The following is a 12,849-nucleotide window of genomic DNA, read 5'->3' on the forward strand; positions in this document are numbered from 1 at the left end:
AAAAATAATAGATTTAACTCATGAATTGTGAATTTTAACTTCCACGAAATTAGTTGATAATGGTTCGAAACAACTAAAATGGCCAATGATCTCGAGTAGTTCGTGAAATTGTGAATTTTGTCCTCTGCAAAAATATATTGACGACGGGTTGATAAGACTAAAAATGGCTTAAAATCGTGAGTTACATAGCTCATCAAATCGTGAACTTTAGCCTCTTCGAAATTATTTGTCAACATGTGGAAATAACTATAAATAGCCAAAAATCGTGATTATAGCTCATAAAATCATGAAATTTAATTTTCTACATAATTATTTACCAATAAGTCGAACAATTAAAAAAACTAAAACTCGTGTGTTATCTCACGAAATCGTGAATTTTGATCTTCGTAAAATTATCTCAAAATAGGTAGAAATGACTGATATTGTCAAAAATCATGGATAATAACTCATGAAATCGTAAATTTTGCTCTCCGTGAAATTATTTAACAACGGGTTAAAACAACTAAAAACAGCTCATCAAAGGGTCACCTGTGAAAACTCCCGCAAACCCATCAGTCTTCTCAATGAATTTATCCACGGGAGGAGCAGCTATTGATGCATCTTTTTCTTGCCTAAGCAATAAAGAAGATGGACAGATGTTCGTTCCAGTTCGGAGTCTTCAGCCAGTCTCCTTGGCAAGCAAGCTGATCACCTGAACAGAATATGCATATTAGGAATTCAGAATTGCATGACAATGGATGCGACAATCTTGAAAATAAAAAGGAAGAGCAAACTTACCGGCAATCATCTTGATATTCACACCAAGATTTGGAGCCTTGCAAATGGTTTCTGCACCGCACGCCTTGGGGGATCTAACAGTGGCAAGAGATCAACAAATTGCTTGTTCTTCTCAGGAACTCCCTTTAGGACAAGGTGAATAAGAGAAGAAAGAAATCAAGTCACAGCAGGAAACTATTTTCTGAGATATTGCAACAAACCCTGTCTTGCTACAGCCAATAATCAAACCCTACATTCAGCAAACTTCTCAATAACAAAGTGGACCCTGTTTTCAACATCTTACTTGCAGCTGCAAACAGTCACGATCTACTCAAGGGAAAACCAAATAGCATCAGTATAATTCAAAAGCAATCTAGATTTCAAAATCTTAAGGACCAACGAAATCAATGATATATATGGAGAATCCAAAAAGGCCTGAGTGTCATTCTGATTTATTAAATTCATGAATGCACATGAAAATAAAATACATGCTTTGTGCTTTTGTGCAGATAGCAAGGTCTGCGTAACAACTGAAATTTGACACATTGTTCTACAAATTATTTCGCAGGTGGATAAAAACCTGTAAATATGGCAAGAACTGATGTTACACAGACATCCCAACTCCTAGAAAAAAAATCATAATCACATACTATAAGAGATCGGATGTCATAGTTCTTTCTAAAGTTGAATCACCAAATTAGTCAACCTCCATCTCATGCCTGGTCTGGAATCTTGAGCGCATGTCTGCAAACCAAACATCAGCCATAAGCACACAACTGTAATACATACAAAACCTTCCTTTTTTAAGAGAATGTTGAATCTTACCAGCTTTTTTTGTGGGGCATAATCCTCAAGTGTTATGTTGATTAAACGATCCTGGATTTTCTTTTGACGATCAGTCATATTTCCATACAGAAAAATATATTTCTTTCATTGGAAGATTATTCTCTACATCAACTTTCCTATGCCATAGGAGGAACGGATGCAGAATTGCATGAAGCTTCGATAGCATCTGAAGACTTGGAACTCAACATGAGTGGTTCTAACTTATTAACTATTATACATAAATAACATGACAAATAATATTTGCACAAAGAAATACCTAAATACTTGACTTTTCTTCAGTATCTTTCTGCTGTGAGTCACTGTTGGTCCTCCCGAAAGAAATCAAACCTGAAAGAGGAGAGACTATCAACACCAAAAAGAACCACAAGTAACTAAAGCCAAGGAGAGATTCCAAAATTTGTCAAAATAATCATTTTTCCGCAATTCATATCAGTCATTTCACACCTTTAATTTGATAGAGGCAAGCATCATCAGGTGCAGCAGCTTCATAAGATCTTGTTAACATAGATGCAACTGCAGTCTTCGCTTTTCTCCAAGCAACCAACCACATGTAACTTATACTCATTAAGTGCAAGACAAAATGTACAACATAAATACATATATAGAAGAATATCTTTTCGAAAAGATTACAATTGGTGGTTATAAAAGTCGCACGGCAACAAGAGTTGATTAATATCGTCTGTGGCTGTTGCTGACAAGTTTCTATGTATCTGTTCCACGTCCCGATTTGAGTCACATTCAGCATGCAAATTTCTCGAAGATATGCATTATATATGCTAAAGGATCCTTTCTTAGAATTTTTGCAAGCAGAATGATCTCTTTGTCTTCTCAGCTAAATTTAACAATTAATTCATGCTTTATGTCCCCGCAAGCTTTTCAAAACCCTATATACTAAAAACCGTTCGCAAGCCCTAAATTCAAGATCATTTGGAAGCCCTAAATTCAAGATCACTTGGAAGCCCTAAATTCAAGATCATTTAGAAGCCCTAAAATTCTCCCGGAGTTATGTATGTACCTTTTTAAACCCTAAATTTCTCAAAACCCTAGGCTCTGAAAGCAAGTGGAGATTTTAAAGCTTGAGGCGAAAGAAAATACCTTTTTCGAGCGAGGAAGTTTGGGTTTCGCCCATTTGCGCTGTTCGGTCCTCTTTGAAATGGAGGAGGAGCGAGCAGTCACGGGCGTAGCTGAGTACGCGGTGTTAACTAAAATTACAAAAGATGGCCCATCAATTTAAAAAAAAAAAAGCTAAGTTAGATGGCCTTTATTTGATATAAAGCCCATTAACAAAACCGCTATGGGCCTAACGTTAACAACTTAGACGGCGTTTATCTGATAGAGAGCGCACAAAGAATGAGAATGTAGCCAGTTGTCAAAGAAAAACCAAAAAAATTTAACCCCCCAACCCTCTTTTTATAGTAATAATATAATATAGATTATTATTACTACTATTGCTATTTTGATGAGAGAATTTCCCCTTGATCTTTCGCGGATATAGGTATCAACCCGCCAAGAATGGCTAAATAACACCCTAAAACACACGGCCTCGAGTATTCCAAGAAATTAAATTCCCATTGGCACTTTCCACGAGAGTCAAGACCCTAACATACTACTCATATACAACTTACCAACTTAACTAGACCCTCTTAAGTCTTAAGTGACATCTCTAACAATCTTCGCACTCAAAGAAAAACAGTATCAAACCACACAGTGCTTCAGTACCACGTCCAAAAAAAACCAAATTAAGCACCAAATGATGTTTGTTTTCATCAAGCCTCTCAATTCTCTCGCCAATTCCCCATACAGCAACTGCAAGTTATTTTATCAGGGGAAAAACTGTACATGCACGCCTCCAAGTGCGTAGTTCATTCTCTCAAATTTAATCATCACATAAGGTCTAACATCTTGTGTTCCAGTATAGACAATATCTCCTCATCAAGCTTATGTAGTAAATGTTGGCAGCACAAAATTTCAGCAGCAAACCAGGGACTTATAACAAAATAAGGGGAAAGGAATGAGCAAGGCCATCAAGAACTTGTTACCAGTTAGCAATAATTAGTTGGCAGTACTGCTTGGTTAATATGTTTTAATAACCCAATATGCTTGACGGTAAGCTCCGTGGGTGAAATTTGTATAATAGTTAAGAGGGAGGGAGGGAGGGAGGGATCTATACTGGACTTTCTAGTGTATTCTTGAGAATGCCTTGTGACAAGTTGCTTGATGGTTTTGAGCAAAGCTTAGCGGAGCTTGTACTGGATTCATGAGAACGGGTAGACTGTTGTTCAGCAGTTTTCTTGGAAGTTTGAAGCTTTCTGAGACGGACGAAAGGCCTCCTCAATATTTGCCATCTATTATTAGGTTTTATTTGACCCAACAATTTGAGCTGCTCCCTATGAAATTTTCTCTTGGTAAACCACGCTCCCCCTCGCCAACCTAGACCATACCTGCATTCAACAAAGACACACATAAACATAAGACCATCCACTTTAAGAGTCTCGATCAATATAATGCTAGTGTGGTCTTGGTCTTCAAAAGAAATAGGATTTAGTTATTCAAGGAAAAGACTGTATACACTTTTTGAGTGAAAGTTGGAATAAAATTGTGGATCTATGATAATGGTAACCAATCTGAATTGTGGTTGCCATTTAAAAGAGCACGGAGCTCAGACAACATATTTACGTTTCTTCTTCCTCGTGCGTCAAAAATGAAAAGGCAAGGAACCGAAGAAGAGCAGTAATATCGCTTCAAAGGTTGAGTCCGGTCCAGTATGAAGCAAGCAGCAAAAACATTGCTAGCATTGATCAAGGAAAGGACCCCTTCAGAGATCGACCACACATCATCTACTCTATGGGAATTGGACGCGATTCAAAGATAACGAGCTTTTTACTTTAATTTGCAACAGAGTATGGTTCTGACTTCTGATACTCATAAGAGATAATTGCAAAGCAAAGCAAGAAAGATGCCTGCCAAAGCTAAAGTTGTGCATACGCTCAGCAAGACATGGTAATATATCAAACATTACTAAATTACTCATTGATGTTCCATAATTGAATGGAATGGAAGAATAGGATACATGTAGCCAACCCCAAAACATTTGGGTTAAAAGGCTTTGATGATGATGTTGTTGTTGTTTAGTTTATTTATTAATTTTTTACACACTATAATGCCTATTCTTCATATTAGGTTGCAAGATGTCTTTGAAAACTGCAGAAAATTAAAAAAAAAATACAATAGTGAGAAACAAACCCTAGAACCAAAGAAGTCCCGGCAGTAGCAATGCAGGCTGCAGTACTGACATTTCCAGAACTAACAATCTTTCTTATTTCTTCGTGTTCCACACTGTAATTCTTCTTCATCTACACACCATTTAAATAAAATTTAGCTGAGATCATGTAAACAGCATATAGAAAAGCATTTAAACAGGACATGATACAAACAATCAAATTACAAATAGATATGATATCAGGATAGCAAAACTACATGACAAATGAGGTTCCTGTTACTGACGAATCAAATTCAAATCCTTGTGATTGCTACTCTTATCATGAGAATTTACATAAATATATTCATTCCTTCAACGGAATATGATACACGCAATGAGTTCTTGAATCACTCGATATATACTATTTTTTCAAAGTCTCCAAATGGCAGAAATAATCAGAATAACGTTCATTGAAAGCAACATTGGATATATTTTTTTCTCATATTAGTGTAAGATACTTCCTAATCTCAATGACAGATTTACAACCAGGTTGCTAAGTTGAAATCTAAAATAAATAGGCACTTAATGATGTAGGATAGTTTAAATAAATTTATAATTGACTTTATAGGTGTTATCAATGTGCGAGGCACAATACAGGGCGCAAATTCCGCACACGCATGAGTGAAGCAAGGCGCACACTGGATATAATTTTTCAAGATAGATAATCAAGGACAAAAAAACAAGTTTATAAATGTTCAAATAAAAATATGTCAAAATAAATAATATCTACTACCAAATCACAAAATAAGGTCTTAATTCATAATGCTAACACACCCAACATAGTAGCGAAATTCATTATTTTCGAAATCAAAAGTCAAATCAAGATTAATATCGAAGCAAAATCAAATACTAAACAAGAACGAATTATGTTCCTCGATCAGGCTACTTAAAAGGCCTTTTTTTTGGAATATGGGCTATCGGGTATAAAGACCCAATTCAAATATTAAAGAACAAAAATATATAAGGTTATGCCTTGCATCTGCATTGTGCGAAGAACCCTCACAAAAGGCACTTGCAAGGCGCAAAAAAGGCACTGTTGCATCATATGGGGTGCTTTGCCACCACCTTGCATCGCAGAGGACATGTGGCGCACGCCTTTGATAACTGTTTATACTGAAGCTCTAGTGGGAGTACAAATAATATAACATGGATTTTGGAGTTTACTTTATTATGCTTAGTAACAGTTTAATAAATTCTAGTTCTTTTCTAGTTTTTATTATAAAAAATTGGAATGTTCAAAAATGAACCTCATGACAAGCATGTGGCAATAAAATCTCTTAGGGTAAAACTGATCATTTACCTCAGGAGAGATAACTTAGAGATGAGCCTTTCACACTGGGGCTTACATGAGCATCTTCTTGATCAGTATTTCCTACTTCTGCCTTTATGTCTGTGTTTGATGGGAGTATATGGAGTTTTTCTAGTGGAAATAGGTTTTACCTCTTTTAAGATGGGTGAAGAAGAACATTGGCTTTAGTGTGTTGCTTCTAATTCATTATCTTCTTCACTCAAGAAATGAAAAATTTAAGTTGTTCGGTTGTTAATTTGGCGAAAAAAAGAAATTTATAAAGATTTTTCATATGTTTATTTGATTGTGTTCACTGCAGGTAGCATAGCAAGAGATTTTAATGCCACATGCCTGCCATGAGGTTCATTTTGAAATATTCCAATTCTAACCTTGCTACAATAGTGTTTTGGGTTAAAAATCAACATGGGCTTCCCTTTACTGAAGCCGGAGGGCCAAATAGAATAGAAGTTAATAGTTCAGGGGCTTAATAGATTGAAAAGATAGTTTAGGGGCTTCATAGAAAAGTAGCATATAGTTTAGGGACTCGTGAGACTTTGAGCTCTAAAAGAGCTTCTGATTTGAGTTGGAGTTCTGATCTTTTCTGTATATATGAAGAAATGAAAGTCTTGGGACATTAGCTAAAAATTCAGCAGCTAAACATCTACTCATCTATCTAAGCAATGAGCTCATAATAAGAAATTGAAAAAGAAAAACTAAGTGACCTACAAACTCAGTGGATAAACACCTACTCAATTACCTAAGCAATGAAGCCATAGGGGTTAAACTTGAATGTTTAACCGAAGTAATAAAGGATATTGTCAACTAGAAGGAAGCAAACTTGCAAATGAAAAAAAAAAGATCCAAATACTTACTGCTTCTTCAATTGACCCGAGCCTTTTGTCAATATTGGCTTGATGCATTTGACGTAGGGAGTAACCTGAAGCATTATATTGCAAAAATCTCATACGGTTGGAACATTTACAATAAATAGCTAGATGCATAATCTCAACCCATTATAATAGAATCGAGATAAGTAAGAAAACGTGCAACTGATTCTACAAGAAAAGTAGTAACCGAAAGCAACAAATCACGTAATCCAGTAAAAATAAGTATGAGCTCTAATACATGCATGGATAGTTCCTAGAAGGCAATGAATACACAAGGAGCTTCTCATGAAAACGAGTATAGAAAGGATAGAAAGGTGAAAACAAATTCATCAAGTAGTAGGTACACAAAGATTATTCTTTTCTATGTACCTAATGTGCAAGGTGTTTATTAAGATAAAAGTTTGTTGATGCCAAAACCAAGAAGAATCCAGTGATTAGACAGAATCACCAATATTCCAAATTTAGATGACTGTGTCTTGGACAATATGACATTTAACTTACTCGAGCATGTGTACATTTACAACTGTTGTGTAAGCTTATTAACTCAGACTTAAAACAGAAGAAAAACTAATAAATAGGAGAAGCATGCTAATAAAATGAAGTGAAACACAATGGTGATAAAAAATAGTGAGGATGACATTGACGAGACCGATAATCCATAATTAGAATTACACTTTAAACCTATATCGAATAAGTGGAGAAGGTGAGAAGGGCAGACATACTAAGTGAACAAGACTAAAGAGTACGATTTGTGTGCTTTTAACAAAAAGACTAATCACCCATGTTCTTAAGATTAAATCACCACGAGAGTTTATTTTCTACTGATAATTAAAATACAAGGCACACATAAGGTGAAGAGATAAACCTGCCCATGCAGTTAGAATGGACGCAATCGATGTTCCGACCGTAAATACCACTCGATGGTTCTCAAAGATTTCCTAGAATTCGAAACATAAAACCACCAAAAGCAACAATAAATTGGCAAATGTTTGAAATTTATTACAATCACAACAACAAACAGTATCTCCCCCATCTATTTCTCCATATTTAATACAATACCCTTTAGGGGATCGATCGCAATTGTGTGACACGTTATTCCAGTTTTTGCTATTTCCTATATTCGTGTCCTTTTAATCTATCTCATGGTCTAACTCATTTAAGAAAAGGTCACAATTTGGCTTGGGAAAAATATGATCATCATAAACCCAACAAAATTTAAGCCTGTATAGCAATCCAAAAATGATGCCCAAATGAGGGAACTGAAACCTAGATGACTATCCAAGCAGATTAATACTCAAAATTATGAAAACCCATTTAAGGGGAAGTGGCATTGGATCGAACCTTGGTGGAGAAATAGGTATCTTGGACTGCAGACCACGAGTTCGAAGCTTTCCTCTTGACGTTTGCGAGCGCGATCGCGCGAGATATTGGAGACCCGTCGCCATTAAGGAGTCTATTTCTGAGGCCAAGGATAGCTCGCCCTCTTGTAATCATCTCGATGAGATCGAGATTGAAGAAGAGACCCTTGCTCCTCCTCCTCCTCCCTCTATTCTCTTTTCTTTTCTCAGTCCAGTTTCTAGACTCGTCGCTAGCTGGTTTGGGCTCAGTGAACAGATCTTTATACGGAGCGAGGCCCTGCTAATGACCAAAGTGGCCTTAATAGTAGTTAAGGGCTTTGGCCCATCGTACTTCTAGGGCTCGGAAGGGAGAAATTGCTTTCTAGATAAATATTTTACTAATCTGCACATTCCAACTTTTATACGGCGGTAGTTTAAGGGGGTGTTTGTTTCAAATCCTATAATTTTAGGATATGGATTTCATCATGTGATTTAAAATTCATAGGTAATTTGTTATGGTTTAGGATTCCTAAAACTTTGTTTATCATATCATATCATACTCCCTTTAAAAGCACGAGTTCGGAAAATCTTTTTTAGACAAATATACTCATTTATAGTTTGAACTACCTTATCTATAATCAAATTCTAATTTTTAATGGTCAATATTACCCTTCACTATTTTGAATATTTTATTTATATCTTAATATATCCTAATCATAATCATATCTTATCCTAATCCTATGTGAACCATGTTTAGCTTAACAATTTAAAAAAACTAATATTAATAAAATATATAAAACATAAAAATGATATTAGTTTGTTAAGATAAAAAAATTACAAGTAGATAACATATTATAATACATGAAGTATTGCAAAAAAAACATAAAAAGTTTTAAAATTCTAGATAACATATTATAATACATGAAGTATTGCAAAAAAAACATAAAAAGTTTTAAAATTGCAGAAAAGATCCTCAAAAGTTCAAAATTATAAAACTCATCCAAATGTCTCAAAACTTAAAATAAAAAACATGAAATTAAAAAATTAACATCAGTTTGCAAAGAATTTAAAATTTACAGTTAACACCTCAATGTCTCAAAAATTATAGAAACACCCTCAAAAGTTTAAATTACAGATAAGCACATTAAAATTCTAAAATTTTAAAACTTACAAACAACACAGATGAATTCAAGAGATTACCATGATACACCTAAAAATTTTGACATTTAAATTTAAATTTTTTAATTAACACCCTCAATATCTCAAAAATTATAGAAACACCTTCAAAAGTTCAAATTATAAAAAGCCACCCTAAAAACCTAAAATTTGTAAATAAAATAAGATCAATTCAAGATATTACCCTTAGACACCTAAAAAATTAAAATTTGCCAAAATTAACCTCAAAATTTTTAAAAAACTCCTTCAAAATTTAAAAATCGTAAAAAAAAACTCTAAATTTTTAAATTTTTAACTAGCACACATCAAATTCGTCGATTGGTAGACCGCTAAAATTTAATATTTTTCAAAATTAATCTATAGTTTTAATAATTGCAAAAGACACCCTCAAAATTTTAGAGTTACAAGAAATATACTAACATTTAAAAAATTACCACCAACACATGAAACATAGAATTTACAACTACCAAACTTAAAAGTAAATTTTTTTAAAAACTCTTTCAAAATTTTAAAAATTATAAATCACACCCTCAAAGTTCAAAACCACAAAAATGGGCTAAAATTTTAAAACTTGGCAAAGAAAAGTGTAATTGTTTGGTATTTTTCATATATATATATATTAAAATTTCTAATTTAGGGATTTACTATCCATTTTCAGCATCTAAGAATAGTCTAAGTTGATACTGGTAAACAAAAACAATAAGAATTGATTAAAAACATCCGGTTAATGGATAAAATTTTTAAAAATATTATAGATTAAAAATTATCGACACTATATAAATTAAAGTAATTTCATATAATTTTAGTAATAAGTTGGGGTAGCCAAAATACATTCGTAACATTAATTGATAGATGTTTAAATCCATAGAAATGATAAAACACTATAATATTATACCTTAGCATTAATTGATTTTAATTTAGAAACTTTAATCTTTGACGTTAATAATATTTATAGGGTAAAAGAATACAAGGAATTACATATGGAGAAACTATTAGAATATTTAGAGATAACTTTAAAAGAATTGAGTTATTTCCATTGCAAATGGGAAAGTGATGGAAATAAATCTAAAATTCAGAAAACGTCAATGAATCACTTGAATTGGCATTAACATAAGACATATCTATTAATGAAGCACTGAATGAGTTACATTAAAAAATAATTTAATAACTTTATCCTAATCAAAGAAAAAATCTCCATGGAAGACATAAGAAAAATTAGTAAGTATTCATAAATTCCATACTGTGTTCTTCAAATTAAATATTAATATTATAATCTAAGAGAAATTAGTAATGAATAATGCAGGTATTTATTTTAGATCTTTATGAAAAATGATAAGGATAGAGCAAAGGTAATATTATTGAAATAACAGAAATTCTTATTGGATGCACATCAGAAGAATTCATTTTAGAGGAAAATAAAGAGATAGCTTCTAATTTATTTAAGTAATAAATTAGGAACACAAAGAATTTTATATATATGAAATTAATATTTATTCTCATTGAAATAGAAAAAAATCAAAGTCTATATTTTGAGCAGTTTGTGTTGAACATCATAAGTACATTTGACTTCTTTGTAAAGTTAAATGAGATGATAAAAAATTAACGAGCCCAGGAAAGATAATAGCATAAAAAATACAAAATTAGTCTGATGTCATAATTGATGTAGATGATGAAGACAATACTTTAGAATTGTCCGAGAAATGATAAATGATAAACCTGGAGAATGATTGATCTTAACTCAATAAAAATAAAATAGAAGAAATAAAAACAATATTTTATGAATATTTTATAGAATAGTTTTATTTTGAGTGAAATTAGGAATCTTTAGAAGGGAGTTTCATGAATTTTTTCAGTACTTTTATATTCTTATGTGGATGTTTTTATCATATAAAAGTATACTAGAGTTAGCATTAATCTTTAATTTATATTTTTTTATAAAGTCTATCAATGATTATGAATAAACTTCATAATCTCTTTTGCATCGTTTTAACATACTTTAAATCAATCATTTTGCCATATTGGTTTTAAATATTCACCTTTCTTGTATAACACTATTTTAATATTTTTCACTTTGCAATGCTATACTTTCTCAAATAAAGCTTAGTTTCATATCGATCAAAAATAATATAAAAATTCAAATTATTTTTATATTATATTTGTTTTTTGTCAATTCAAATATCAACATGAAAATTTAAATTGGGTGTATCCCATTTAAACAAACATAAAAAAATAATCGGGATGTAAGAGTTTAAAAAAAAAGTGAGCACAAACTGCCAAAAATACTTAATCATGGTATTAAATCACGTGCATTGCACGTGTGTAAAAACTAGTTTCAATAATATTTTGGGATTTGGAATATTATAATTTGTAATATTTTTGTTTGTTTCAAACTTTTTGGAATTTGAAATTCATAACTTGTATAAAGCTTTTGAAATCCACCCCACATCCCACATAAAAAATAGGATTTTACAATTCCTTAAATTTTTTTTTGGGATATAATATCCTAAAACTTATTTTAAAACAAACAAGTTTTATGGAATTCTAAAACCCCAAAAAACCTCTTTTTACATCCCAAAACTTGAAATTCACACCATATCCCAAAAAAAACACCCCCTAATACTCTCGGGGATTTGATCATTTTGTTCTTTATAATAATATATATTTATTTAGATAAGTGGACAACTATTGTCCGCCCTTTGAAGAAGATTTTCTGAATCCGCCACTGATTAGGCCTCACATCCTCCCCAAAACCCTCAATGCGAGCTCAACCCCACCCAACGAAACACAACCCGCAATAATTGAGTCCCAACTCCTAACTCCAACCTCAACACCCAAACTTGCCATCAAATTAAACATCTCCGATCCCTTTTCCAGATACCAACTTCTCACAATCCCCGAAATTATCGGGTTCCAAGGCGCACCAGTCCGTTCATGCATTCTAGCAGACCATGTCAAAGAGCTGGTTCAGGGGGTTATTGAGGGGGAGAGTAGGGTTCTTGCTGTATCGGTGACGATGTAGGATATCTTTAAGGGAACCAAGGAGTTCAAAAAGGAGGCCTTTGGCAATGTATTTGTTAAAAGTTTTTTTTATATGAAATTAATAGAAATCCCTTTATTAATACCTTGTTTTTTCAAGAAATCCTCTTAGATATATTTTGTTATGTTAGGTTTTATGCACATGCAATGATCGTGGTTAAATATCATGATTAAATATTTTAAATTTATTTCCTTACTAAAATTTGTTCCTCGGTTCTACTTTGATCATTTTTGCTCACTTATGCATTTAAATTTTAGCATTGT

General features: G+C 32.8%; 1 protein-coding gene and 1 long non-coding RNA gene across 3 annotated transcripts; both read right to left on the reverse strand.

The window, feature by feature from the left end:
* LOC109845920 lies at positions 1,145-2,805 on the reverse strand. Of its 2 annotated transcripts, none has more exons than XR_002248463.1 (5): positions 2,698-2,805; positions 2,047-2,122; positions 1,859-1,929; positions 1,582-1,768; positions 1,145-1,500 (listed from the first exon to the last, which is right to left on the reverse strand). It is a non-coding gene; the product is annotated as an uncharacterized LOC109845920 (long non-coding RNA). The 2 variants fall into 2 exon arrangements; XR_002248464.1 differs by having other exon boundaries at positions 2,047-2,127; positions 2,698-2,786.
* Positions 3,326-8,612, reverse strand: LOC109845928. Its single transcript, XM_020415169.1, has 5 exons — positions 8,378-8,612; positions 7,902-7,974; positions 7,022-7,086; positions 4,846-4,955; positions 3,326-4,043 (listed from the first exon to the last, which is right to left on the reverse strand). The coding sequence occupies exons 1-5, from the start codon at positions 8,528-8,530 to the stop codon at positions 3,767-3,769; spliced, it is 678 nt and encodes a 225-aa protein (XP_020270758.1). The 5' UTR covers positions 8,531-8,612; the 3' UTR covers positions 3,326-3,766.

The sequence above is a fragment of the Asparagus officinalis genome, chromosome 1, assembly GCF_001876935.1.
Source record: "Asparagus officinalis chromosome 1, Aspof.V1, whole genome shotgun sequence".
NCBI lineage: Eukaryota > Viridiplantae > Streptophyta > Magnoliopsida > Asparagales > Asparagaceae > Asparagus > Asparagus officinalis.

Excerpts from the sequence above, each read along its gene's own strand:
- LOC109845928 (XM_020415169.1), bottom strand. The coding sequence starts at position 8,530 with ATGATTACAAGAGGGCGAGCTATCCTTGGCCTCAGAAATAGACTCCTT. Across the intron at positions 4,956-7,021 it reads TCGGGTCAATTGAAGAAGCA|ATGAAGAAGAATTACAGTGT; the intron begins GTAAGTATTTGG and ends AATGGTGTGTAG. Across the intron at positions 4,044-4,845 it reads GGGACTTCTTTGGTTCTAGG|GTATGGTCTAGGTTGGCGAG; the intron begins GTTTGTTTCTCA and ends TGTTGAATGCAG.